This window comes from Marmota marmota, unplaced genomic scaffold (genome assembly GCF_001458135.2).
Source record: "Marmota marmota marmota unplaced genomic scaffold, marMar, whole genome shotgun sequence".
Lineage (NCBI taxonomy): Eukaryota > Metazoa > Chordata > Mammalia > Rodentia > Sciuridae > Marmota > Marmota marmota.
The window spans coordinates 16,050,142-16,077,608 of NW_026000068.1; the positions used below are offsets into that span (position 1 = coordinate 16,050,142).

At 40.9% G+C, this 27,467-nt stretch overlaps 2 protein-coding genes across 3 annotated transcripts in view; one reads left to right on the forward strand and one right to left on the reverse strand.

Annotated features, from left to right (window-relative positions):
• The first annotated feature begins 4,072 nt into the window (after positions 1 to 4,072).
• Gadd45a (growth arrest and DNA damage inducible alpha) lies at positions 4,073 to 7,200 on the forward strand. The gene is made up of 4 exons (XM_015490492.2): positions 4,073 to 4,413; positions 4,860 to 4,961; positions 5,204 to 5,441; positions 6,524 to 7,200. Exons 1-4 carry the CDS (start codon positions 4,370 to 4,372, stop codon positions 6,635 to 6,637), a joined length of 498 nt encoding a protein of 165 aa, XP_015345978.1. The 5' UTR covers positions 4,073 to 4,369; the 3' UTR covers positions 6,638 to 7,200.
• A 15,080-nt stretch (positions 7,201 to 22,280) lies between these two features.
• Gng12 (G protein subunit gamma 12) overlaps positions 22,281 to 27,467 on the reverse strand; it is a 121,083-nt gene continuing 115,896 nt past the window's right edge. For both annotated transcript variants that reach the window (XM_048814038.1, XM_048814039.1), the window contains one exon: positions 22,281 to 26,337. In XM_048814038.1, the coding sequence (XP_048669995.1) occupies positions 26,212 to 26,337 (126 nt within the window). In that variant the 3' untranslated portion in view covers positions 22,281 to 26,211. The remainder of the gene's footprint in view (positions 26,338 to 27,467) is intronic.

Genomic DNA, 27,467 nt, shown 5'->3' on the forward strand with positions numbered 1-27,467 from the left:
AAGTTTGAGGCCAGCCTGAGCAATTTAGTGAGACCCATCTCAAAATAACATAGAAAAGGGCTGGAGATGTATCTCAGTGGTAGAATACTTCAGCATAGGTGAGGTCCTGGATTCAATCCTCAGAATTGCAAAAAAATCAAAAAACTATTCTAGTGATCTTATCTTTCTCCTCCTCTCTGCCCCCCCCCCCATGGTACTGGAGATTAAATCCAGGGCCTGTCCTATGCTGAAGCATTCTACGCTGAGTTATCTCCCCAGTCCTTTTTCTATTTTGTTCTGCTACGTGATCTCACTATGTTTCCCATGCTGGCCTGGAACTTTTAATTCTCTTGCCTCAATCTCCCTAATACTAGTAGTGTTTACAGATGTGCCATCACACTCCACTTGATCTTATCCTTTAATGTGAAAAATGATCTAATACTGATATAACAAACATTTATTTTGATGTTAAAGAATTCAGTACTCTTTGAGAAAAAGAAACATTAATTCTCTATTATAGAACCAGTAGTAGAAATGTATATATGATAAAAGTGAAGAACATACAAAAATATTTTTAATATGAAAAGTAGGTAGCAATGCTAAAATAAGTTGTTTTGGTGTGTGTGTTGGGAGGCACTGGGGATTGAACTCAGGAGCACCCTGCAACTTAGCCACATCCCAAGCCCTTTGTATTTTATTTTGAGACAGGGTCTCACTAAGTTGCTGAGGCTGGCCTTGAACTTGTGATGCTTGTGCCTCAGACTCCTGAGAGGCCTACTGCACCACACCCACAGATTTAACAATTCCCAAGTACATATTTCCATATGAGTTCCAAATATAGCCATTTGGCATTCTTATAAGGACTAAGTACAATGTCACTATAGGTCTGTGTACTTGTAGCACCTGGAGCTACCTGGAATAGTTTTTAAAATGACTAATTGGAGTTATACTGATTATAAAACTCTATTTATCTACCTATCTAGCTATTATACTGATTTAGAGAAATTTCTGATTTATCACTAAACACCAACTCCTCCCAGGACTAATAACATTTACAAAATAAATAACCTATGACCACTCTAATATATAACTGCAATTTGTGTAGCTAAATGCAGTTCCTACTTCCAGCCATGAGGCCAACTTGGGAGAATCACAGATGAAATATTCTGGGTAAACTTAGCAGTGAGGTAAAATAATATAACATATCCGAGTCACAAGTATGACAAATGAATATTTCTGAATACTGGGAGACTAAGATTATCTCACAGAGAAAACTCCACAACACTTGAACAAATAACTTTCCCATGTGGCAAAATATAGCATGCAGAGGCTAAAATTATATTTCTGCCATTTTATCACACATTTTTACTGCATATAGTGACTTTGGGGGCACTGTTAGGACTGTATTTTCATTTGAATTGGTGTAAACAATACATGAGTTCTACTGTCCCACAGCTTCCATTCAGATGACTAAAGTCATGGGACTTTCAGCATAGCTAGCTGATGACAGTGGATCCTACTTTGTCCCAAAATTCAGTTCAAGCATGGCCATACGAATTAGATTCTAACCTCTTTATAGGCAAAAAAACAGGAATTGTACAGTTCTTGGTATATAATAGGTATATAATTGGTATATAATAGGTATATAATTGTATATATCTTGGTATATAATAGGTATATAATTGTACAGTTCTTGGTATATAATTTTGAACTAATGTTTAAGGTGGAATATTAGAATTCATTCAATTCACAGGGCTGTAGGATTCTGAGATCTCTCAACTCTCAGATTCTATTCAACCCAATAAACAAATGTGTCTTTGCTAAATGCAGGAAATGTGCTAGTTGCTAAGGACACCCAACTGATAAGTCAGTCCTTGCTGTCTAGAGACTCATATGAGCCTGCTGTGGTGTTACATGCCTATAATCCCAGTGACTTTGGAGGCTGAGAGGTGGATCATAAGTTTGAGGCCAGCCTGGACAACTTAGTGAGAAACTATCTCAAAAAATTCGGGGCTAGGGGCTAGAGATGTAGCTTAGGGGTAAAGTTCCCCTGGGTTCAATCCCAGTACCACCAAATAAATTAATCAATTAATCATAATTTTAAAAAATAAAGTGTAATAAATTAAAAGGGCTAGGGTGTAACTCTATAGTAGAGTGCCCCTGGGTCCAACTCCCAGTACTGGGGGGGAAAAAAAAGCAAGAAAAGAAACTCACTCATGTCATCTTGCAGTCATACTTCCTTCTAAAGAACCTCTAAGAAATGGGTAGTGGATAGACCCTTGGAGTTCCATAGAACACATTTCAATAATCTCCAGATGTTGACTCAGGCCAGATTGCATAATTCCGGTTTTGTCTGCAAAACTGAAAATGCTTCAATACCTACCTAAATTTCCATGTTGAAGATTTTTTGTTGTTTTGGTTTTTGTTTTGCAATGCTGACAATTGAACCCAGGAACTTAACAAATGCTAGGAAAACATTCCATCACTAAACTATGTCCCAATGTTGAGGAGCTCTTTAACAAAGACATCTCATATAAGGATTTAAGGCATGGATACAAAATACACAGCATCCATGGGTGAATTATGCACTGATGATGACCATTCCTTTACTTAAATATTGTTCCTTTTTAGAAATTGTGCAAAGTGGCAGCGAAAATAAGTGAACCAGAAAACCAATCTATTACTTTTCATTTATACTAAATAAAATCAAAGGAGCTGGAGAATATTTTGTCTAGAATGATAAAAACATAGGGTCACAAAATTCCCATGTACCTTTGCAAAATTTACTCTGTGACCTGTAGCAGTGCAGAGACCCTTATAATGTAAGCACTGTTTTGAATGCAAGCATATCGGAGGCATTTTCACCACTTGAGTGACTCCAGTAGGTTTATGAAATGTTTTTGCATGTATTGCATAAAGTCATAAAACAAAGGAAGGGAGTTTTGAACTATTCAGTGAAATCTGTACATTAAAGTTTGTTTTTAAGAAACATGTAACTCCTGCTTGCAGTTATAAAGGTCTGCTTTCCACCTACAAGTTGCCATTATCTCAAAGGTGAAATTTTAGCATATGACTAAAATGTCCTATAGCCACAGCTTCATGATTCAGCATCTGACATCAATAATTCACAGTGAGATCACAGACTCTGTGGAAGATAGTGACATACTCACTTGTCTTATGAAAAAAAGCTCAGGGCATATCTAGAGCATTTTGAATTTAGATTGTGGCTGGTTGTGTGGGTGTCAGATATTTGTCTCTCTGCTGTTGTGCATGCAAAGGACTCTTCTGTGGGAAAGGCACTTTGAGAAAGGTGAAATTGGGTTGTCAGGCTGAGATTCTCACAGGTGGTCATCAGCTCCCCACAGATACACAAGCTAGGTCAGGGATTCCCAGAGCTACACACTGCTGATGGGAAGCCTTTTTGCTTTCTGCAGAAAAGATTCCAACTTGATTCCCTGCCATCACTAAACACAAACGTGTTGGTTTTTCTTTTTTGAGCTTCCAACCCTTGCAACTTTCCAAAAATAAATCAAACCAGCCATCAGGGCACCGAAATAATACTACTACTAATAAGCAGCTTTGCCTAGACTTATATAAGCAAAATTTCTGAGGTAACTAACCTTTGCCCAGGAGGTCTGGACATACTTTTTTTTTTTAATGTAACCTGCTTACTAATAATTACTAGACTTGGGTGCATTAACCCTGGGAATAGATTTTAATAACAACCTCTTAAAGCAAAAGATATGAAACAATAATTTTTAAATGTGCACCAACTAGAAAAACAATCGGCAGGCTGCTGCAGCCGAAACTGAAGTCACCTCCCGCCACCGCAACGTCCCTCACTCCAGATGGCCCCCCACCAACCGGATAAGAGAACCAGCTCCGGACCCCGCCTTCCCGGTTTCTGCACCGCCCGCGTCCCCTCGGATCGCCTCCCGCTTAGCTCCGCCTTTTTCCGCTCCTCTCAGCTGGGCTCCAAGAACAGGGGTCAAATTGCCGAAGCAGTCTAATTTGCATGGACCAATGACCACACCGTATGCAAATGAGACTGGACGTGGTTGGCTGAGGATTGGCAGGATAACTCCGGCGAGCCAGGGCCTTTGTCCTCCAGTGGCTGTGAGGCAGCTGCGGTAGTAGCGTCGTGGTACTCTTCTAGGCTAGGGCCCGCAAGCGACGGGGCGAGCCAGCAAGCGGGCGGGAAGGGAGCACGGCGCGGCAGCGGCGGGCGCTGCTGGAGGAGCCCGGGAGGGCGAGGGGCGGTCGGACTGCGTCGGATCGGAGCGCGCCACAGGAAGCCTGAGAGCGAGTGCAGAGAGCTGGCGCCCGCGCGCCCACGGTGGCAGGAGCAGCCCGCACGCCGCGCTCTCTGTGAGGGACTTGCAGTTGCAATATGACTTTGGAAGAATTCTCGGCTGGAGAGCAAAAGACCGAAAGGTAAGTCCGCCTGCTGACTTCTCCGGCCCTAGTCCTCTCGCATTCCCCGCGCGCTTCAGGGCAGCTGGGCTGTGGAAGATTTGCAGGGGAGCAAGCGGAAAAGTTTGTCTAGGGCACCTCCTGCCCTCGCTCCCTCGGGGATCCTCGAGGGTCACCCGTCAACGGAAAGCACCCCGCCAGGGCCTTGCGAAGTCAGAAGCGGCTTCCGCGGCAGACAGGCTGTGGTCATGACCCCCGGGGAGGGTGACGGGGCACTCTCGGGGATTCTCACGGGACAACCGACCTCCGGGCGTGAGAGGGGTCATGAGGGGTGACGCGGCCGGGGCAGTCCGGGTTTGCAGAAAGCCCGAGTGCCCTGGCCCTCGGAAGAGAGGGTCTTGGTGCAGGGGGAGGGGTCGGCAATGGCCCGAGGGCTCACAGGTCCCCTTACTTTTGCTCACCCATAGGATGGACAAGGTGGGCGATGCCCTGGAGGAAGTGCTCAGCAAAGCCCTGAGTCAGCGTACCATCACAGTCGGGGTGTACGAGGCGGCGAAGCTGCTCAACGTGTAAGTGGGGGCGAGCCTTAGCTATCCCCTCGTGGGACCCCTTCCCACCCCAGCCTGCGGAGGTCGCCTCCGGGACGCCCCTCACCGTGCAGCACCCCTCTGTGATTTGCATCTGCTGCGCGCTGCCTGCCCCGGGCTGGTAGCCCCAGGCCGGAGGTGATCCCGGGATGCGGCGGGGGTTGCGGGTGCCCACGCGGGTCGGGGGAACCTCAGCATTTACCCGCTTTGCCCATTGCCTGCAGCGACCCGGATAATGTGGTTCTGTGCCTGCTGGCCGCAGACGAGGACGACGACAGGGATGTGGCTCTGCAGATCCACTTCACTCTGATCCAGGCGTTCTGCTGTGAGAACGACATTAACATCCTGCGCGTCAGCAACCCGGGCCGGTTGGCAGAGCTCCTGCTGCTGGAGACCGACGGGAGCCCAGCTGCAAGCGAGGGCGCAGCGCAGCCCCCGGACCTGCACTGCGTGCTGGTTACGGTAAGGAAGAAGGAGATTGTGACCAAGTTGGGGCTAGAACCCTGAAAGGAAGCGAGCTAGGGCTGAGTGATAGGCTGCAGACCTGTATGGGTGGGGGTTAAGAGCGTGGCTGCCTTTGCCCCACTAAAGTGTGTTGGACTTTCAGCCGAGAGGTACTAGTTTCATCATCAGGATTTTCTCGGGTACAGAACAAGTCTAAGCACGTTGGCTGGTGCCAACAGCGGAAGAGATCCCTGTGAGTCAGCAGTCAGCCGGGCTACTCCCTACCTACATCTGCACTACCTCGCGTGACTAATTCCTTTAGCAGGGCAGATTAGATAAAGCCAAATAAATTCCTGGCTCACCCCTCATTAAGAAGTCAGCTTCGTTCTCTGCCAGTCAAAGCTAAAAATAGAAATGGTGTAGGAGACTGACCTTATTAATATCCTAGAAATACATTAAGAGGCTCGAGTGGGATTTTTTTTCTTTGCAATCTTGCAATTTTTAAATGCAGTCCCACCTCCCCACTCTCATAAAGCCTTTGGAGGGTAGACAAGATGTTTTTAGAAGTAATTGTGCTGGCTTGACTGTCTTCTGAATTTTACTCCTTTTTGACTGGTCTAGGGAAGTGCAGCCTCAGTTATTCTGCTACTTCTGAAAAGTACTACTCATTATCTTTTGGAAGATAACAGGTGGCAATTCCAGTTAGCTGGTGTGCAACTCTCATCTCATTGTACACACAGTATGGAAATACTTTTCAAAATTGTTACACTGAAGCCTCAGCCAGGGTACAAGTATGGGAAGGCAACCCTGTGAATGATCCTCTCATGCAAAACTGAATAGATATGCAAACATATATTTGGCTCATTATGAGTTTCATGTGTTTAGACTTTGCAGAGTACAGTTTGATAGATAATATTTTTAGTCGTTTTATAGGAAACCCAACTACTTTAGAAGAATTTATATTGTTTGTGCTTATAACTTGTCTCCATGTCACAGCCAAAATATAGAATGTTCAGGTATCTTCCTTTCACCAGTAGTGTAATTATTAGCAAATGCTGATGATTTTTATGGGAAATTGATTTTTCTAAATTTGTTCCTAGAATCCACATTCATCACAATGGAAGGATCCTGCCTTAAGTCAACTTATTTGTTTCTGCCGAGAAAGTCGCTACATGGATCAGTGGGTTCCAGTGATTAATCTCCCTGAACGGTGATGGCATCTGAATGAAAATAACTAAACCAAATTGCACTGAAGTTTTGAAATACCTTTGTAGTTACTCAAGCAGTTACTCCCTACACTGATGCAAGGATTACAGAAACTGATGTCAAGGGGCTGAGTGAGTTCAACTACATGTTCTGGGGGCCCAGAGATAGATGACTTTGCAGATGGAAAGAGGTGAAAATGAAGAAACAAGCTGTGTTGAAACAAATAAAAGTCAAAAGGAACAAAAATTACAGAGAACCACGTGGGAAGGAAAACTACGTATTAATTTAGGATGGTTGAGTTACATTAAAATAAACCAAATATGCTTTGTTAAAGTTTAAATGTGCAGCAGTAGTTTGGGTATTTTGGTTTATATTCCCTCCCTCAAGTTAAAAAAAAAAACTGAAAGGGTTAATCATATTTTAAAACCATATTTTATTGTATTTTGATGAGATGTTAAATTCTCAAAAGTTTTATTATAATTGTACTAAGTTATTTTATGACATGAAAGGTTATTTATGCTATAAATTTTTTGAAACAATACCTACAATAAACTGATGTGGAATAATTGCATCATTTCTCAGTGTGTTCTTCTGTCTTTTGTTAGCTTGGACTTTATTAACAGATATTTTGCTGATGCCTTGCTCTACACTAGGTCAGAAAAACATGTAATTTAAGAAGAATTGGGGTTGGGGTTAGAAAAAAGAAATGGTTACATATTCAGCTTGCCGGCTGGAGATGCAGCTCAGTGGTAGACCACTTGCTTAGCATGCACCAGACCTTGGGTTCAATACTCTGCACCACAAACCAAAAACCCGTGGTGAGATTCAACTTGCAGAATCTGAAAAATTATAGCTTATTAATGTTAGTGCTAAACTGTGTACAAAATGTGGAAGCAGAGAGGAATTACCAAAGCTACCTGCAAGATGAGTGAAGTTTTTATTGAGGAGAATCATTTTTATTTGGGTCTTAAAAAGTTTCATTTCTCTTAAGTAGGAGAAAGGGATATTACTAGCAGCCGCATTAGTTTATGCAAAGGTGTGGAGGCTTAAAACATCACAACCTGTTCCAGGGAACATAAAGTGACTCTGTGTGCCTCTGGTATAGACAGATTAGGGAGAGATAGTTGAAAAGGTAGGTGGAGATTAGGCCCAGACTGAAGGCATTCTACATCACCCCTCACCCGTATGCATATAGCCTTCTGTAAATGAGCAGCCTGAAGACAGCTTCATGAACTAAGTGGCACAGTCAGCATTGGAAGATAACATTGGACTATGAGAGACCGCTACTGGGTTGAATGGCTGGAGGTAAAAGGGCTGATTAGGAAGTGACTACCAGTCCAAGGCTGTGCACTTAGCAGAACCTTATTTAGGGAATGAAGTGGCCTGGTAGCATGGCAGTGCCCTTAGCCTATTCCTAGGGTTTTGTACCCTCCAGCTGAATATTCACAACAGTTTTTAAGGGGACTGGTTAAATTATGTCAATTGGGAAAGATGGCAGAGAGGAAAGAAGTGAAAGAAATGAAAGCTTTCAGCAGAACAATCATCTTTTAGTTGGCACAGTCACTTGATAATTAACTGCAACAATCTCCTATAGACAGAGCCAAAGAAAGCAAAAATGCTTACTGAGGCGAGGCCTAGCATAACTTCAGTCCTCAGGGTTTTTCTATGTTTACTTCTCAAACCATACCCTCCCAAGCTCCCCTCCATCAGTCTCCCATCATTATCATGACTCTGTATGATCAGGAAAAACAGTAGAGAAAAACCAATAGCAACAATAACAAAGAAAAAAACCACTCTTAAGTTCCTGCATATCTTAGAACAGGTTCATAAAGAGCCTTTCACCTTTCACCTGCAGAACATAGGTGTTTCTGCTTTTTTTTCTGTCTGCTAGAATTCCAATCAGCTTGTTCAGCCAAAGCAAAATCCAAACCATAATTGGAATTTAATCTTTTCATATTAAAAGAAAATTGAGAGCAGTGAGTTTGAAACAGCATTTTTTTTTTTTTGCATTCCCATCAGAGTAAGTATTTTCAATCTTTTTTTCACTACTATGTGTGATTAAAAACCCTTCTGCAAAGATGAGTGAATTAAACTTGGTAGGCAGAGTGGAGAAAAGCAACTTTGGTGGAAGGAGCCTGGATAGCAGGCAGCCTGGGTTGGTCCTTCTCCATTCTGTTCTTCTTTGTAAAATAGAGATAAAAATGACCTGTCTTGCAGGTCATTTACTACAACTCGAGGGCAGGAACTAATAATTGGTTCGTGGTTATAGGCCAGTGGTTAACACACATGCATGGCAGCAATAGGTGCTGAATGATATTTGTTAAATAAATGACTAGAAATGAGTGCAGGGCTGGGGATGTGGCTCAGTGGTAGAGCATATGGTTAGCAAGAGTGAGCCCTGTGTTCAATTCCTAGCACCACAAAAAGAAAGAAAAAGAAAAATGAGAAAGAATAAGAATGAGTGCTAACTACTGGCATATAATAGTTGGTCAATAGAAGGTGTCATATTAAAACCCAGATGATAGTAATAGGAAAACATTTAAGACTTCAGAGACATTTGTCTGTTGCTTATAATGTACACACATATATTATTATTAAAAAGAAGTCTTGATTCTTTATCCTAAATTCTATGGCTTAGGGATATGAAATAATAGCACACATTCCTCAGATTGCCTTGTTTGTAGATAATCTCAACAATTTACACAATGCTACTGTTTTGAGTTTTGTTTCATTGTTATTCTTTCCTGAACATAATAAAAAGTTAACATAGCATTGAAAAATCCAATCATGGATTGGATTGCTTGGACAGCATCTGCCTCTAATTAATGCCAATATTTATTCTTCAGTTGTTGCTTGAAAAATCCTTAAACATATTTATCATAAGCCAGGTGGAAATGTTACAAGAACAAAAATCCCCTCATCTACCTAAGGTGTCTTGTATGTTGAAAAGTGGAAAATACCTGTTTTTTTTCCCCCCACTGGCAACTTAACCTCAGTGTCATAAATAGCATTGCCTCCTCCTTTCCACAATTAACTAAGGGCCTCAGTAAGTCAAACTTCTATAAAAAAGGGCCTATGAAAGTAGCTAATTTCCTGTTATCTACTATTCTCAAATAAAGAAAAAAAAGATTATTTGTAGGAAGCAGCTATTAGTATGCTATCAATTAGAAACTTTTTCAAAGCATATTTTGATTTAGCTTACTATAATCCTTATGAAATGATTATCTCCTTTATTTTCAATTATAAGGGTTAAATTTTTCTTTCAAATGAATAGAATCCAATGGCATGATTTAACTCATGCCAATGTCTCTAAGTTGAGAGATAAATTCCTTTAAAAAAAAATCCTTATTAAACATCAGAACCTCTGTGAAAATGTTGTATTCATAGAAACCACCAAGAAAGAGTGAGTGTTCACTATGGGCAAGGGACTAAGCTGGTTAAGTTGAAGTCTAGGAAAAAATCAGGTATATGCTGACTTCAGGGAGCTCACAGTCTAGAGAAACAAGGTGTTAAGTATATTGACACACACAATATACTAAAGCAGAATATGCCCAATTTAAAAAAAAAAAAAAAGGAGGCCAAGAGTATCTTTAGGGAAGTTCAAAGGGTAGAACTCTCCAGGGTATAGAGGGATGGAAGGAGCAAAAGTTGTAAGTTCTTTGATTAAAAGCTAGCATTGTGCATTGAAAATTGCACAAAAAATACTTGATGGATTGTTTGAATATGATTTTACTATGTGCTACAGAGATTATTACTAAGATCCAGCCTATGGGAGCATTTGCCCTTAAATTTATCATCTATAAGGTAATCAGGATAAGCACATTCATTCCTTTAATGCTCTTTACTAAATGCCTATCATGTACTTGGAGCTGTTAGGTCCCAGGCTATAAAAGATGAAGAAGCAGCTGCCTTCAAGGATGTGCACAATTTAGTTAGAGATGCCTGATACCTGTAAAATTGGGTGATGAGTGATAATAGGTGATAAGTGATATACTTAAGACATAAGTGTTCTCGGGTCAAGGAGTCTTTTCTAGGTCCAGTGAGACATGAAAGGTGAAGAGACTTGCCAGAGGACAGTGAAGGGCATTTATTCATGGAGGAGGAACTGCAGCTCAAGGCATGTTTAAGGCTGGCTTCTGGGGATGAGAACAATAATATAGGTTTATGCTGAGCACTGATCTAAGTACTTTACCTATTGCAACTTACCAGCACTTTCAACAATTCTATGAAGTAGATACTATGAATGTCTCCATTTTGAAGGTGAAAAGACTCATATTCAGAGAGAGTAATTTTGCCCAGAGTCATACTGGATAGCAAGTGGCAAAGCTAGATGTAGTATTGTCCTTCAATGATGAGTGACAATGTGGGAAAAATGGCAGGAGCCTAACTATGATTTTGCTGCAAGCCAAGGTTTTTTTCCCAGTAGGCAACAATACAAAGCAATTAAAAATAATTCATTGGGTTGCAGTATAATGCAGTAGTAGAGTATTTGCCTAGTGTGAGCAAAGTCCTGGATTTGGTCCCCAGTACCATGGAGGGGAGAAAAAAAAATTTAAAATTACTGGTGGCCAATTGGGCATGATGATGCATGCCTATAATCCCAGCAACTCAGGAAGCTGAAGTAGGAGGATTACAAATCTGAGGCCAGCCTCTGCAATTTAGCAAGACCCTCAGAAACTTGGTAAAGACCTTTCCCAAAAAGAAAATATTAAAAGGGTTGAAGATACAGCTTGGTGGTAATGTGCCCCTGGGCTCAATCCCCAGTACCAAAAAAAAAAAAAAAAAAAAAAAAAAAAAAAAACCCTGAGAAAGGATGTTATCACCATAAAGAGAGAGCCAGAAAAAGATGACACAAAGTCCTAACGTGAATGCGGAAATGGGTAGCCAAGAAAAATCTGGCTCACTTAATATTTAGCAATTTTCTTAAAAATATCAGATTTAACATTTAAATATGGGAAAATTCTTTGCAAAATCTTGATTTCTAGATTTGCTAGATGCTGCAGCCACGGCTGGAGCTATGAAGAAGCTCCTCCCTTTTAGACTAGGATTTCTTATTTGCCACAGGCCTCAGCCTTCTCTAGAGTCAATTCTAGCTTACCGGACTCAAGTAGTCTTCCCTCCCTAAACTTTTGGGCAACTGTGGTCTGCCTTTTGCCTCAATATTTAAAACTCTTGGGCTTGGAGTCCACCTGCGTCAAAAGACGTGCCTGCACTATCAGAATTTCTCAAACTACTAATGCAAACAAGGCCCTGGGGTGCTGGCTAAAATACAATTTTTCAAGACCCCTTCCCAGAAGTCTCAGATTAAGTGGGGCCGAGATAAGGCTTAGAATTTCTTTAAGTGCTTCGGGTAAGTCTTGCTATCAGGAAAGTCTGAGGAACACCTCACGATTTCCCTGAGTTTCTGTGCCTGCAGATGCAGCTCAGCCACTTTCCAAGTCCCAGGAGGGAGGAGGGAGGGAGCAGCATTCTCTCCTTGATGTCAGCATCCCCAGGAGCTGAGGAATGAATGTACCTTCCTCTGCAAATTGCAGAGGTTCCTCGGGAAGATGTGTAGCAGAACCATATGCCACCTGGAGACAGGGTTGAAATTTACTATTTTACTAAATTGATCGCAATAGAAGTTACAGGAACCACAAAAGGCAGGAAAGTTCACAAAGTTCCACCTTGAATGGAACCATCAAAAGACCTGTTGTGCACCAGCACAGTGCTGGGCAGTGGGAAGATGAGGAAGAAATGATTGGCATAACAAATGGTTGTACTGGTATTATTGTACAGGCATACTGCTGGGTGTCAGGAAGGTAGCAGGTACTAGGAAGTGAGAGGGTTCCCATTTTTCTTATATCCTCTAGTACAGTGTACTTTTCACAATTATTAACTCATTTGTTTTCCTGCTAAAGCAAGTGAGGCTCATAGAGGTCAAGAAACATCTCCAAGATTCTTTTTTTTTTTTTTTAACATTTATTTTTTAGTTTTCAGTGGACACAACATCTTTATTTTAGTTTTATATGGTGCTGAGGATTGAACCCAGGGCCCCCGCACATGCCAGGTGAGCCCACTACCGCTTGAGCCACATCCCCAGCCCCTCTCCAAGATTCTTGAGCAAGGAAGTAGAAGAACAGAATTTTCCTGTGAACTCAATCCTCTTTATACTGAAGCTGTCTCTAAAAGGCCAACCAGACAGCAGAGGTTGCCTGAGGAGGATGAAACTAATTGAATCTAATCTTTTACTTAACCCTGATAAGCAGGACCAAGCCTCAGGAAAACTAAAGGAGATGAAAAGCTGGGTGGAGAGCATTCTAAGAATTGTTCTGGTATCATAGATCAGATCACTGGGAAAAGGGATCTTCATAGTGTTTTTATGCTAAATGAAATCTTTTTTTCTAGAATTAATGCTCTGAGAAAAGAATTTATTCAGAAAAGCAGCAAATTTACATGACTCTATCACCATATTGCAATCATGTTTCAATCTTTGAAATAAGCACTCAGCGATAAGAGGCTGGCTTGAAGAGTCTTCTGATTTCACTTTGCTTTTTTGTGTGACTATGAAGGACTGGGCTGGCAAAAGAAAGAGGGAGAGCAGAAGAGGTGAGACAGTGAGGTTTTGGAGCCAGAAAGACCTGGGCTGGGATCCTGGGAAAGTTAACATAACTTCTCTAAGCTTTACTTCTATAAAGGGGGTGGGGGTGTTGTTATGATGATGAAAACAGTATATTGAAAAAACTCAGCCCAGTTCCTAGGAACAATACGTGTAATCTAATAACAATTACATTTCCCATGAGTTGGTAATTTTCTATGTATGTGTGTATATTTTCTATGCAATTATTCTAAATTTGCAAATTAGAGAGTTATTTAAATAAAAAAAGAACTACCCTGCCCCCTCATCCTCCACAAGCTGCATAGCCCAACTTAACTAAATACAACATCCAATTACATTATGTTAATTTTCCCTAATCTGTCTTCACCTTTCAGGGAACTCAACTCAGTTCTTTATCCCTTACTTGGACTCTCCGTAGTTCTGTTCAGAATCTAGGGCTGAGAACATGCTGCGTGCTAAGCACTGAGCTGCAGCCTGCTCCATACAGATGACTATGCCTGGTATCTGCCCGTAGTCTTGAATGTGGGCACAGGAAGCTGACAGACAGCCAAGTTTCAAGCCAGTTTAGTGTCATGGCATGTCTGGGCATGCACGGTGGTTGTGTGTGCGCACTTGCGCATGCGGAGTGCAGGATGGTGGTCAGGGAGCCTTCCAGGAAAGGGAGATGCTTGACTTGAGTCCTGAAGCATGATTAGGAGTTCAGGGGAGAAGGGCGTGGTCCACATGGGTCTCATTCTGTGCTGTTGACTAGAGGATTAGGTGTGAAGGGAGTGGAAACTTGTCAGCTAAAAAGGTGGACAGAGACAAATCACAGAGGACCTTGTGTGTTCTTCCCAGGAGTGTAGACTTTGCCCTGTTGGCAATGAGGAGGAGGTTCCAAGGATTTTTATGTAGAATAAAGTGTTCAATTCTGAGTGTACTGTGGCTAGCTTTTCTCTGATGGATTCAATTGCTCAGGACACAGCGTCCTGGAAGGGATCTGAGGGTAATGTAAAGAGACATTTATTTATTGTTGCTCTCTGTCCTGTTCCTCTCCCTCTTTCTTCTGCTAACTTCTTTCTTCCCATCCTCTTACTCCAGTCTCAAGGGTAGATTTGTCATGTCTGGCCTTTCCCCCTGCCTTGGTGATTGAGATGGATATACAACTTCAGCTGGCCAATCAGAGACCTCCCTGGGACTTTTCTGCTACACAGATTCTCTTCTGGTGTTGCCCAGCTGATGGCTATGTCTATGCTGGCAGTCATCTTACCTACCAGAAATGAAACCTGTTCAAGAAAGAGGGGCAGAGGGGCTGGGGTTGTGGCTCAGCGGTGGAGCGCTCACCTAGCATGTGTAAGGCCCTAGGTTTGATCCTAAGCACCACATAAGAATAGATAGATAGATAGATAGATAAAAGAATGGCAGAGAAGAGACTGGAAAGCAGAGCTCCCAAATCCACCTCTACCTGAAGTTGGTCTAGGTTTTCAGTTTTATGTGCTTAAACTAGTTTCATTTGCAACCAAAAGAAGATCAGCAATCAGGGAGGAGAGCTTTCTGGAATGTGGAATTTTAGTGCTAAAACTGGGACAGTTCCAAGTAAACGGAGCCAGGGGCAAATATAGAGACTGCAGCCTAGATGGAAGGCTTTTGCAGTTGTCCAGTTAAGGAAGGACACATGTCCAACTTGTTGCATTTGTTTAAGAAATAAGGAGATGGATTTGACTTTTGGGGAAATCAAATAGGCGTGTGTTAGATCAGTATAAGAAATGAGAGGTAATTCTTGAGTGCTTCTCAGGCTTCCAGTTTGGGTAACTTAGTGACCATAATGCTACCAATGAAATTTTCGAGAGCCAGGCACAGTGGTGCAGGTTTATAATCCCAGAGACTCAGAAGACTCACAAACCTGAAGCAGGAGGATCACAAGTTCTAGGCCAGTCTGGGCAACTTAGTCAGATCCTATCTCAAGATAAAATAAAAATGGCTGGGAATCTAGCTCAGTGGTAATGTGCCCTTGGATTCAGTCCGCAGTACTAGGGGAAAAAAAAAAAGAGAGAGAGAGAGAGGAGATGGATTTAGTCTTGGACTTACTATGCTGTTTCAGGGTCTTGCATGACTGTTAAAAATGTCCACCAGGCAACAGACAAGTCTGATGTTTGGACAAGAGATTGGGGCTAGATGTTTAGATGATGTCATGGAAGCTAATGGAAAAGAATGGTGAGTTTATGGAAGAGGATGATTCATATTATTGAAGGAGTCCATGAGGCAGGGACTGAAAGACTTCATTGAATTTAGAAAATAGTAGTTCACTGGTCATTCAGCTGTGAGATCAGTTTCATTACAACAGTGGAGGTAAAAGCCAGATTATAGTTCCTTGAGAGGATGGGAAAGGAGACCACATATAGAAAAAAAAAAAAATTAGGGCTGGGGCTATAGCTCAGTAGTAGAGCGCTTGCCTGGCACGTGTGAGGCACTGGGTTTGATCCTCAGCGCTACATAAAAGTAAATAAATAAAGATGTGTGTCCATCTACAATTTAAAAAAAAATTTAATTTTTTATTTGTTCTTTTTAGTTATACATGACAGTAGAATGTACTTTGACATATCATACGTACCTGGAGTATAACTTCTCATTTTGATGGTTGCACATGATGTGGAGTTACACTGGTCGTGTATTCATATGTGAACATAGGAAAGTTATGTCCAATTCATTCTTTCCCACCCCCACTCCCTCCTTTCCCTTCATTACCTTTTGTCCAATCCAGTGAACTTCTATTCTCCACCCCACCCCCACCCATACACACACATTGAAAAATTCTAATAAAAGGTCAGAAGATAGGGGGATAAGTGAAGAACTGGAAGGCTTGGACTTGACTGGGAAGGACCCCTCAACCTGTGAGCCTGATGGCAGGTGGCTGTGATAGAGGTGTGGGGATGTGGAGAACCAGGAAGTTTTAAGAATTCAGGTCAGATGGCATGTGTGTGCATGGGTGTGTGTGTGTATGTGTGTGTGTTCTAGTGTAGAAGACAGGGGTACTTGGAGGGTGACAAAAGTTTAGATTGGAGGAGTTGAACAAACTCTAACAAAAAAAAAATTATGGAATATCTGTTAAGGACCCAGCAGGGATTAGAAATACTACCACCACTTTTCCTCAGCTATAATTTTTTCTCCTTGTTCATTCTAATTATCTTCCTGATAACAAAGGTTATCATGTTAAGACTCTGCTTAAAATCTCTACCCACACCATATAATTCAATGCAAACTACTGATTTGACCCAACCTTCCTTTGCAACCTCATCAACATTGCATATCTCCTCTGTAAAGATCTCTGTTGTCATGACACCCTGGCTCTTTGAGAATTTAGTGCTTTTTTTTTTTTTTTTTGCATATACTGTTTTCAACTGCTGAGATTATTCTTCATCAACAAACTCCTATTCATCCTTCAAAGCCTGCCGCAGTCCGGCTGCAGCAAAATAACTGGGGAGTGACGAGCAACTTGTGTACGTTGATAGAGCAGGAGTGGGAGCCATTTATTGTAGGACCCGAGGGGTATATATACATTCCACACAGCTTATCTTAATTAACATAAACTAGATACAGCAGTCAACCAATAAGGAATCTCCACACTTAATGGCTGGCGTTACTTCACAAACCACTCCCTCTGCAAAATGCCAGGCGCCATCTTGACTTGTTTACAGACTCTAACAAAAGCCCATCTGATATTTTACCTCTTCTGTAAAATTCTTTCTGACTCATTCAGGCAGAGCAACATCTTATCATAGCATCTGCCACATTTCATAGTAATTTATGTTTACCTCCTACAGCCCACTCCCCTTATTCCTATCCAAACTATTCTGAGAGCCCCTGTCTTCACTGGGTTTATCCTGGGACACACCTACCACAGTGCTAATAGGAGCTACTATACTCCTAGTCACAGCTCAACAAACAAAAGAATTTCTCTTTGTCCCTTCTAAAATCCAAAGGCCCCGTCATTCACATTACCAAGTGTGCTGTTTTTCTTTTGAAATTATGTTTTACAAACTTATAAGGCATGATGATACTTTAGTTTCCTGAAGAACTTTCCTCAACTAATTCTACAAGTTACAGCATGTTGATAGTCAACTTTCTACAATTCATTTTTCCTTAAAAGATCTTCTCCAGGACTGAGGGTGTAGCTCAGTGGCAGAGCGCTGGCCGAGCATGCACAAGGCCCTGGGTTCAATCTCCAGCACTGAAAAAACATAAAATTCTTTCCAGTCCTGCTGAGAAGTCAGTAGCTGAAGTATCAGGAAATGATTCTTTAAATATCTTTTAAATACCTCTAATTATACACAGCAAACCCACATACCCTTCTCTGACTTCATACCCTGGACTTTGGTTTTTCTCCTGATTTTCAATTCAATGAGGAAAATGTGAAATGGCTTACAATAGAGATGAAAAAAAGAAAAAGAAAAAAAAAAAACACAAACTGAAAAATGAGTTGTTCTCCCTCCTCAGATTTATGTAAAAATTTAGAATTACAAGAAACATTAAGTATCACCTAGACTGAATCCTTGTTAATAGACTAGGAAACAAAACTAGAGGTCATGAATGTCCTCAGGTCACACAGAAAATCAGTGGCAATCGGACCAGAACATATATTTCCTATTTGTAAGGTACATTAGTGCCCCTTTGTCCAAGGTTTCAATCAAGATTAGAAAATATTAAATGGAAAATTCCAGAAATAAGCAGTTTATAATTTCATTTTTATTATAGTATTAATATTTGCATTGTAAGCATTTTGTTTTATTATTAGTTGCTATTATGAATCTCTTACTGTGCCTAACATGAATTTATAATAGATATTTATGTATAGGAAAAACATTTTATATAGAGGGTTTTGTATTATCTGTAGTTCAGGAAACCACTGGGGTCTTGGAACATATCTGCCAGGCACAAAATGAGGATTGTTATGTTTTCTTTCTCTTAAATCATACTATGATGAAAGATTCAGGTTTCTTGGAAAAGCATATGAAATATAAAATATGCTTTTGGATCTCTCCAAAAGAGATTCTCTTTCCTTGTGTGTAAAGTAGGGATAATAATAGTAGCTCCCTCCTGGATTTGTGGTGAGACTTACATGCAAAATGCTAAACACAGTACCTGGTCATAGTTAATGCCTGGAGTACATTACTGTTTATTTTTACTAGTAAACACATTACTTTTTTTTTTTTGGTCCTTGGAATTGAACCCAGGGGCACTTAACCACTGAGCCACATCCTTAGCCCTTTTTATTTTGAGACAGAGTTTCATTAAGTTGCTTAGGGCCATGCTAAATTGCTGAGGCTGACTTTGAACTTGCAATCCTGCCTTAGCCTCTTCAGTTCCTGGGATTATAGGCAAGTGCCTGGCCCAAGATATTACATTCTTGATTATGAAAAAACTTGATTATTAAAGAACTTGTTTGTTCAACTTACCTTACTGGATTGATTTTAAACTTTCCAAAGTTATTTCATTTTTTTTCTCCCTATTCAAATCATGCATGAAGACAACCAATGGGAATCTGGCCGATATATACACAGGCGTATGAATTTAGGATCTACATTTTTAGTTGTAGAATCGGGCACAACTTTATTTCTCTGAGCATGTTTCCTCATTTGTCAGATGGGATTAAATCACATCACATTGATTTTCCTTTGTTTAACAGCTGTGGGGCTTCAATGGGTGGTCACATGCAAAATGCCTGCCTGGTGTCTGGACTTCACTCCAACGCCTTGTGCAAATGTCTATGAATATCGACAGGTTGTACAGCCCATATTGAAATGTCATCAGAAGCACATTTAGAACAAATCATTTCTAGTGCTCTGGCTATGGGGAAAGCTTTCAAAGTTAAATGTAGAAATGTGAACCTGTGCAATCTAATGGGCAATTCTTGGGTACTGTTCTCAGAAGGGATGTTGGTTTTCTGATATAATGTAAGGCTTCTATATAATTTTTGCCTCATTTAAGTACAAGCTGTACTATTTATGTTTAAAAGAAAATGTTTATTAGTTTCCTTTTTATTTAAGTCCATCTTAGGTGGAAACTTATCACAACTTGTACTAGTTCTAGCTTTTTTCTTTTCCTTCTTTATTTTGGCAGTACTGACGATTGAACCCAGGGCACTCTAGCATTGGGCTAAATCCCAAGTCCTTTTTATTTTTTAATTTGAGGAAAGGTCTTGCTAAGTTGCTAAGAGTAGCCTCAAACTTATGATCCTCCTGCCTCACCCTCCTGAGCCTCTGGTACTATAGGCACGCACCATCCTACCTGGCTTCTAGTTTTTCTAATATATATATATATACACATACACAACTAGTAAGCTAAAAAAAATAATCTATGGTTGGAGGTGTAGCTTAGTGGTAGAGTATGCACTTAGCATGATATAGCCCTGGGTTAAATTCCCAACACACACATATAGACACATACTTGTGTATTACCTAAATCGTACATGCCAATTTTAAGAATGTCCTTACTTGGATCCCAGGGAACACTACTGACCCAGTCTGTCAGTGCCTGGCTCAGAGGAAGTACTATTTCTACATTTGTTCTAGGAGTGACTGTTTTATCCCTGTTCCAGACACAAATATGTGAATCCACAGGGCCCTTATTATTTTACATGGTTAATATCCTCTAGGATCAGAGATGTAAGCTCTTCTAGTGAATGAATCTCTTCCTTCTATCACTAAGCAGTATGCATATGTGTGTGTGTATAGAAGTGGGGCAGAGGGTGGGGAGTACTGAGTTGAGAGGCCAGAAGTAGCAACTTGCACATAATGTCTAGCTGCAAATTTCTCAGACTATCAAGACTGGCATCATATTATCATGTATCTCAATCATTTCAGTTTCTTGCTTCCAAAACAGTATAGACTGTTTGGAAGGAGTTAGAGGGTATAGGGATGCTTCATATATAATATTCTCAATGATGCCTGAAACTTTGCTATGAACTCCCATTCCTTTGTGCTAAGCATTGTTTGCTCCTCCATAGTTCTGTTTTATTGTGCCAATGGTCACAGATTGATATATTAAGTCACTAGTACTTTTACCATGAATTTATTTGGACTGTACTTTCCTCCAGGGGAAAAAAAAAAATTTGGTTCTGAAAAAATTGACAGATGAGGTGAGGGTTCCTTGGATTATAGCTCATGTTTGCCCAGGGCTGGTTAATAGCTAAATGGCCTTAATAGATTTGAATGGCTCAGATAAGAGGACAGCCATTGGAGTAACAGAAGGTTCATCTGAAGGCAAAGGTCATTTGCTTCTTGCAGTGGGAAAGGGTGGAGTAGCAGGTAGAGCCAAGTTCTGCAAGTCAGCTACAGGAGAAGGCTATGCCAGGTTGTGCAGATGGCTGAAGCTGACAGTGGGACCAGGTCTTACAAACATGGTCAGAGCTTAAGCTAAAAGACAGCAAAGGTGGGCATGGACAAGGAGGGAAAAGGACTCAAAAGACTGTGTACTTGGTATCCCCAAAAGGCTTATAGTGCTACCCATACACTTATTTGTCACTGACCTTGCCAATGAAAAGTTATGATGATCCATGTCCACAAGAGTTGAAAGGCTATATGACAGGAGTCACAACACTAAGCAGCCATCTCTACCTGCTGGCTTATTTCTTACTTGTAACATTAAGGCAGTGCACATTTCACCTGCCATATTTCCTTACACACCCCTGCCATCTCATCACCATCCATCCCCCTTTTTGTTTTTGGAACTGGGGATTAAACCCAGTGATGCTCTACCACTAAGCTACATGCTGCCACTATTTATTTTTTATTTTGAGACAAGGTCTTGCTAAGCTGCCCAGACTGGCCTTTTTCTTGCAATCCTCCTGTCCCAGTCTCCTGATTACACCATAGGCCCCACCCCTGGCTTCTATCTTTCTAAAAACTTTTCTATCCAATCCTATCCACCTAAAAACTTTTCTATCCAATCCTATCCACCACCCCCAATACAGTTGTCTTCTACTTATAAGAATTTGGTCAGAACTGATGAGAGTGCTTGTAAAAATTGTTGCCTAGTTCTCATAAACATAGTATATAAATTCTTCTTCAGTCCTTTACTAGAATGGGTTGAGTGACCATCTTTTGTTTATACTTTTTTTTCTTTTCTTTTTTATAGTAGTGGAGATTGCACCCAGGGTACTCTACCACTAAGCTACACTCACTGTCCTTTTTATTTTGATATAGGGTCTGGCTAAATTGCCCAGGCTGGCCTTGAACTTGTGATCCTCCTGCCTCAGCTTCCTGAGTAGCTGGGATTACAGGCTTGAGTTGCTGTGCCCACCTGTTGCCACTCTTTGCATGAGTGTACTGGTTCTCAGAGATGGGCTATCTTTCTAGCTTGATCAGTTCATGATTTGGTGCTCTTTGGCTGCCTCCCTTTTCTTTCCTTTTTGGAAGATGTTGCCTTCCCTTTCTCTGTGGGAAACCCAGCCCAGGGGGAAGGTCAGAGGAGGAGGCAGGGCACCTTCAGCAAGTAGTTGGTGAATATGAGTCACCAGAAGTCTAATGACCTTTCCATTTGTTATCAGTTTCCATGGTCACAGCTGGGTCTCAGGATGGGAAACAGCCCTCCAGGCATGAGGAATCACAGCCTCACTCTTTTTTTTTTTTTTTAATTTTTTATTGTTGGTTGTTCAAAACATTACAACCTCTTCTGCCTCCTTGTTGTTTACTGGATAGGCAGATTATATGGGAGACCTTCTGCACACTAGCTTGTGGACACTTTCCCCTCTTATCTCCCAAGACTTCATGCCAATGCACACAGTGTTTCTTCTGCCTCTCTCAAGCCCCAGTTCATAATGCCCTCCCTTGGAAGCCTTCTCAGAAGGCTCGCTGGTTTGGAGCTGGTCCCTCTTTCTCTTGGGCTCTCAGCACCTGTGCTCACGAGTCCCGGCACTTCTCAGATGGCGCTGTCATGAGTGTGTGTGTGTGTGTGTCTATCATTCCAACCCTCTTTGCTCCAGACTCATGTTCTTGGGTTGCTGTGAGTCTTGTTTGTCTTCATGTCACCAGCCTGACCCACATCCCAACAGGTGTTCAAAAAATTAACTGAATGAATGAAGAGAAAAGGTCTTTTATTAATTTATTGAGCAAACACCAGCAAAACGATGCGAGGCACTGACTCAGTAAAGAAAGCAACAGTGCTTTTTAATGAACTTTCTTTCAAATCTGTGAACATGCTCGCTGTGAAGTAAATGTTTTTATTCTTTCCACAGAACATATTTTAAACAATGATCACAGTGTTAAGGTTAATAAGATGCTGGACAGATGAGTAGCCAAAGAACGTTACAAAACAACACAATCTCACCAACAATATATCAAATGCAAATTTACTGAGACATCAAGAAAATAGCTAGAAACATCATTACAGTAACTAAGTCTGTAAAACTAGGGGAAAAAGCACTGTATAACAAAAAGGCCTTTCATAAGCTATCAAGGGAGCACACGTTATAGACAAACCAAGTTTCTATTTGAAGTAGCGTGTAGCACCAACACATTGGCAGGACCAGCAGAGGGGCAGTGGTGTTGAACCAAGGCATCTGGGACAGGAAGGGATCTCAGGGGTTGTCTGCTGCCAGCCCCTTGTTTTACAAATGGGAAAATGGAGGCCCAGAGAGATGAACTGCCTTGTCCAAAGTAAGATGATAACAGGATAGGCTAGAAAATGACTGAGGGCTAAAATACAGGCCCCGACTTTAGGTCAGTGCTCTATTTTGATATACTTATATAACTCTGATTTAAGGTATCTTTTCCTATTGATCTATTATCATGAAATAAATAGATCAGTACAATTCATACTATACTCTGGTATTATGTTCATTTCACCAAGAAACACCTGACATGTATGGTTGTTATTTACTTCTTGGGCCTGTATATATCTTAAATAAAAATTCAGAGGAATCAGAGGATACTATCTTAGTTATAAATTGGTTGAAAAGTCAGCATCTGAAGAGAAAATTGGCACTTCTTCCACTATGAAAATTAATCTATGCCTCAAAATTACCGAATTGTTGGTACAAAGTTTTTTGTTTTTTTTCCTGATAGTTTAAAGATTAGTAAAATAGACACATAGTCCAAACATGGAGCCTGCAAAAAGCAGGCCTTTCCTTTAAAAAATAAGGTACTTTTCACTTTAATAAGGTAAGGAATTTAAAAACCTGAAATTTTTCTTAGAAAAGGAAAAAAGTATTTAGTCACAACCCATAAATTGTGAACCACCTCATATAGAAAGTATTTCTCTATTAAAAAAAAAAGTGTTTTTGTAAAATACTTTGGAATCTTATGTTTGGCCTAGCCTATCTTGCCATGGTGATGAGACCTCAACTGGACAGATTTATGATGAACTAATGAAAATATAGGAATGAAAAAGGAACAAGATCACTGTTAACAGAAGCAGCATTACAGACAAAGTATATTAAGTGTATTTAAATAGTTCAATGGGAATGAAGCCAAGAAGTTGCCTGTATATATTTAAGTGTGTCATTACAGTGGTAGCAGAAAAAAATAACACACATTGGCATCTACCATTATCACAAACCAACTGCTGGAGACGGTTTAACTGTGGCTTCACAAGTAGAACAGACCAGATAAATAAAAGTGACTTCTGCATATCATATATATGTATACATATATTATATTTTCCTCACATAGTATCTAGTTATAAGTAAATCAACATGTGGTTACAATTTCCCCCCTCTTGTGTCAGCATCAAAGGACAATTTGATTCCATTTTTTTTATGAACATGCCCTACACCTGGTTAGGAAATTACATGACATTTATACTCATAGCCTTTATTCTATCTGACCAGTAAAAATAAAATGAAATCTCCTGGGACCTCAAGCCCATTTCTTACCATAACAAACAAATTAACAAATATATAGCAAAACATGCTTGTTTACCGTTAGGCAAAAGACTGTTTTAATGCTAAAGAATAAACTATGCTGGCTGCTAATAATGTGCACAAAATGGTATAATAAGAGTGATTTCATGAAAAGATTCTGTAGTAAGCTGTGTTATAAATATTTAAAGAAACATGTTAAAAATTAGAGTGAAAATAAACTCAGTGTTCTGAAACTATCCGTAGAAAAATATACTTATTAAAAAAAAAGAATGTCTCATTAAGTGAAGCATAAAATGTGAAGTTGTTGTCTTAGTGTACATTTCCAATTTCACCTTTTGAAAGGCAAAAGCTTTCTCTCCTATGCAGGTGCCTGTAATTTACTTGGGACTGAGTATTTCACAGAACCAAGCAGTAGGTGACAAAAGGTTGAGGGCAGTGCCGTGACTTTCACAGGGTCAATTCACAGTGCTGAGTCGACGGGTGAGTGGGAGGAACACTGACTACGTTCAAGCCATTTAAAAACAGGACTGTATTTGCTCACCACCAATGAGCATGATGTTCAAGCCCAGAGCATTGGATTTTAAAAGGTTTTGCTTTTCAGGGCAGATTGTACATAAGTAAGGAAACCATCGCAAATAATTTTTTCTCAGGGTTGAATCCTCTGTAATTAAGTTTTTAACCCTTCATTAGTAGTTCTTTTTAATGAGCTGAAAGTGGACTAAAGTGTCATATCCTCAGTATGGTTTGGCCCCTAATTAAAAAGGAGCCTTCCTTCCTCTCTGATAAAGTCACGGTGCCCCTTTGGCCAGAAGAGATGCATGCCTTTGGCTTCCCCATGGACATCTTGAGGACATAAGTCCTATCTTCTCAGAGGAAGGCTGAGAAACTCCATGTCCAGCAGCTGGGACCCTATGGTCCAAGGAGTGTACCGCTGAGTCCAAGCCCCTCCTGGGAAGCTTGCAGTTCCCCTTGGAGGGTCTGTGGACAGGCAGGGTTGAAACTGCAGACATCTGGGGAGAGCATATGAGTCCTGACACCTTAATGTTTTAAGTCTATTTCTTTCCCACCAAGTCTCATCTTCCTGGGTCTGGGGAGGGGAATGTCACCTCTGAAAATACTCTAGCAGCAGAGGGAGAATACAGGGGAGGCTAATGGAGAAGAGGGGGACAAATTGCAAAGCTGGCCTGAGAAGAGCAGTTGGTTTTTACATGTTTCTGCTCCCCTTGGTCAGGCTCACTGTTCACTGTCTTATTTTAATCACCAGGGCAGAAATTTCAGAGGTGTCTTCCCTAGGAAAGCACAGCTGCTACAGTCCTCCTCCAAGGGTCCCCTCCCCTTTTCCAGACTCAAGATGGCCGAAGCCCAAAAGGGTCCCTATGAATTAATACCTTATCAAAGAGCTTTCAGTTCAGTTTCAGTTTTTAATTGGCATGGTTCATCATCACCTAAGAGGTCCAGCAAGTTTCAAGAGAGGAGAGATGACATATCACCTGATCACAATGAATACAATCTTTAGGATGCTTTTTCTTTATTTTTTGCACAATAACTAAATGAAAAGAATTTTTATTCTACCTACACAGCTCAAGATAAATACAACTTCTGGAGTTGAGGAACTGCTGTTACATGGAGAGGGGAGCTTTGATGAGGAAATAAGCTTTGATATGTGTACATGCGAAGACATACATATACAAAATACACCCCTTTCCCTTGTACACTATACAAGTTGGCACAAACCTTATTAAGAGCAGAATATGATATAAAGGTTTCAGGACTGAAGTTATTCTTGGCATTTTAATTTGACAGGTGCTTAGGCATTTTAAGTCTTAACATATCTGAATCAACTGAATACATGAAATATATAATTGTGTTTTTAAGAAGGCTCAGGCCAACTCTCCTTAAACAATAACCCAAAGTAATACCATAGTTATCAAATGGAAAACAAAGATTGTTATTCTGTATTAAATCAGTAAAGGGTATTTTAAAGAAAGGGCAACTTGGAAAATAAAGACTTTAGAGTCCATTATTCCAAGAGAAGAGCATTTTAGTTATTAGCAGTGGTTACCAAATAAGCTGGAGGCAAATCTCTTCAAGGAGCCGCTCAGGATTTGCTTTGTTGGGAAGAGGTGAGGAACGGTTCCATTCTTCCACTATAAGATGATGCAGGTTTTCTTATCCTTGAAAGGGTTTTCTGAAGTCGGTATGCCTGTCAGCAAAGGGTCACTCCTGGCGTGCTCCTCACAGTAGGACATGAGGTCTGCAGAGGCCTTTGAGACCTGAGGAGACAAACCAAAGCAACAAATAAGGACGAAAATCCTTTATTCAGAACCCTCCAGAGTGTACTGAACGCTAAGCCATGGGGTGGAGACTGATTCAAACAGGATAAGCAGCCTTAGACATCATTCTCATACAACTAGTCAGGTGCAAAGGGATATGGTTCCTGGCAGGGATGGTTTTCCCTAGCCAAGTGATCAGACAAGCTGGCATGGTTGTCCCTACACGTGAGCACTGAGAATACCACACCAGCTAGCTAGCTGGTATTCCTGCCAAAATATTTAATGAGAGTCTGATCAGCAAAGGAGCATAACCCAAGTAGGGGTGATTTTGAAAAATGAGTGGACTGGGTTCTTAAAAAATGGACCATGTGTTAGATATTATTATTAGAAATGCAAATAAGTTACAACTGGCTTACAGAAAAAATTATATGTGTGTATAGGGGGAATGATATAAGCAAACAGGGTGAAATGTTAAGAATTGGCAAATTCTGGTGAAGAGAATATGAATGTTTAGTGTTACAAGTCTTCTTTAGGTTTGAAATTTTTCAGAATCAAAATTGCGGGATGCATCAGGAAAGGAAAAGTTTGTGAATCAAGGGAAGGTTCTATCAGTTCTTATCCAGGTAAAAACAGATTGGAAGCAGAACAGAACTGAATTATTGGCTTGAAGCCAGAACTCTGAAGCCAAGTTGTAGAGCTTCAATATTTACTGTTAGAGGGCTGGGGATGTTGCTCAGTGGTGAGTGCTGGCTTAGTATGTGTGAGGCCCTAGGTTCTGTCCCTCGAATGGGGGCAGGCAGAATAAAAGGAAATATTTATTGTTATCTATTAGGTTTGGGGAGATACAAAGGGCAAAACCAGCATAGGAAAATGCTGTGCCCTACTCCAGCTTGAGTTAGGCTTGGAATATGTCATACCCTGTTTTCAGAAACCTGGGTGGAAGACCCAGGTAATAATCAGGTCAGGCACCCAGGCCACTGAGTGTGGCGGAGCTGGCTCTACTGCACTCGGCAGCCTGCTGCTTTGAGGACAGGTGACCATCTCCAGTTCAGAGGAATTTATCAGGTGACTGCTTCTGTTCCTAGGAAACAGCCTTAGTCACCACATTCCAGGGTTCTCACTGCCGAGTC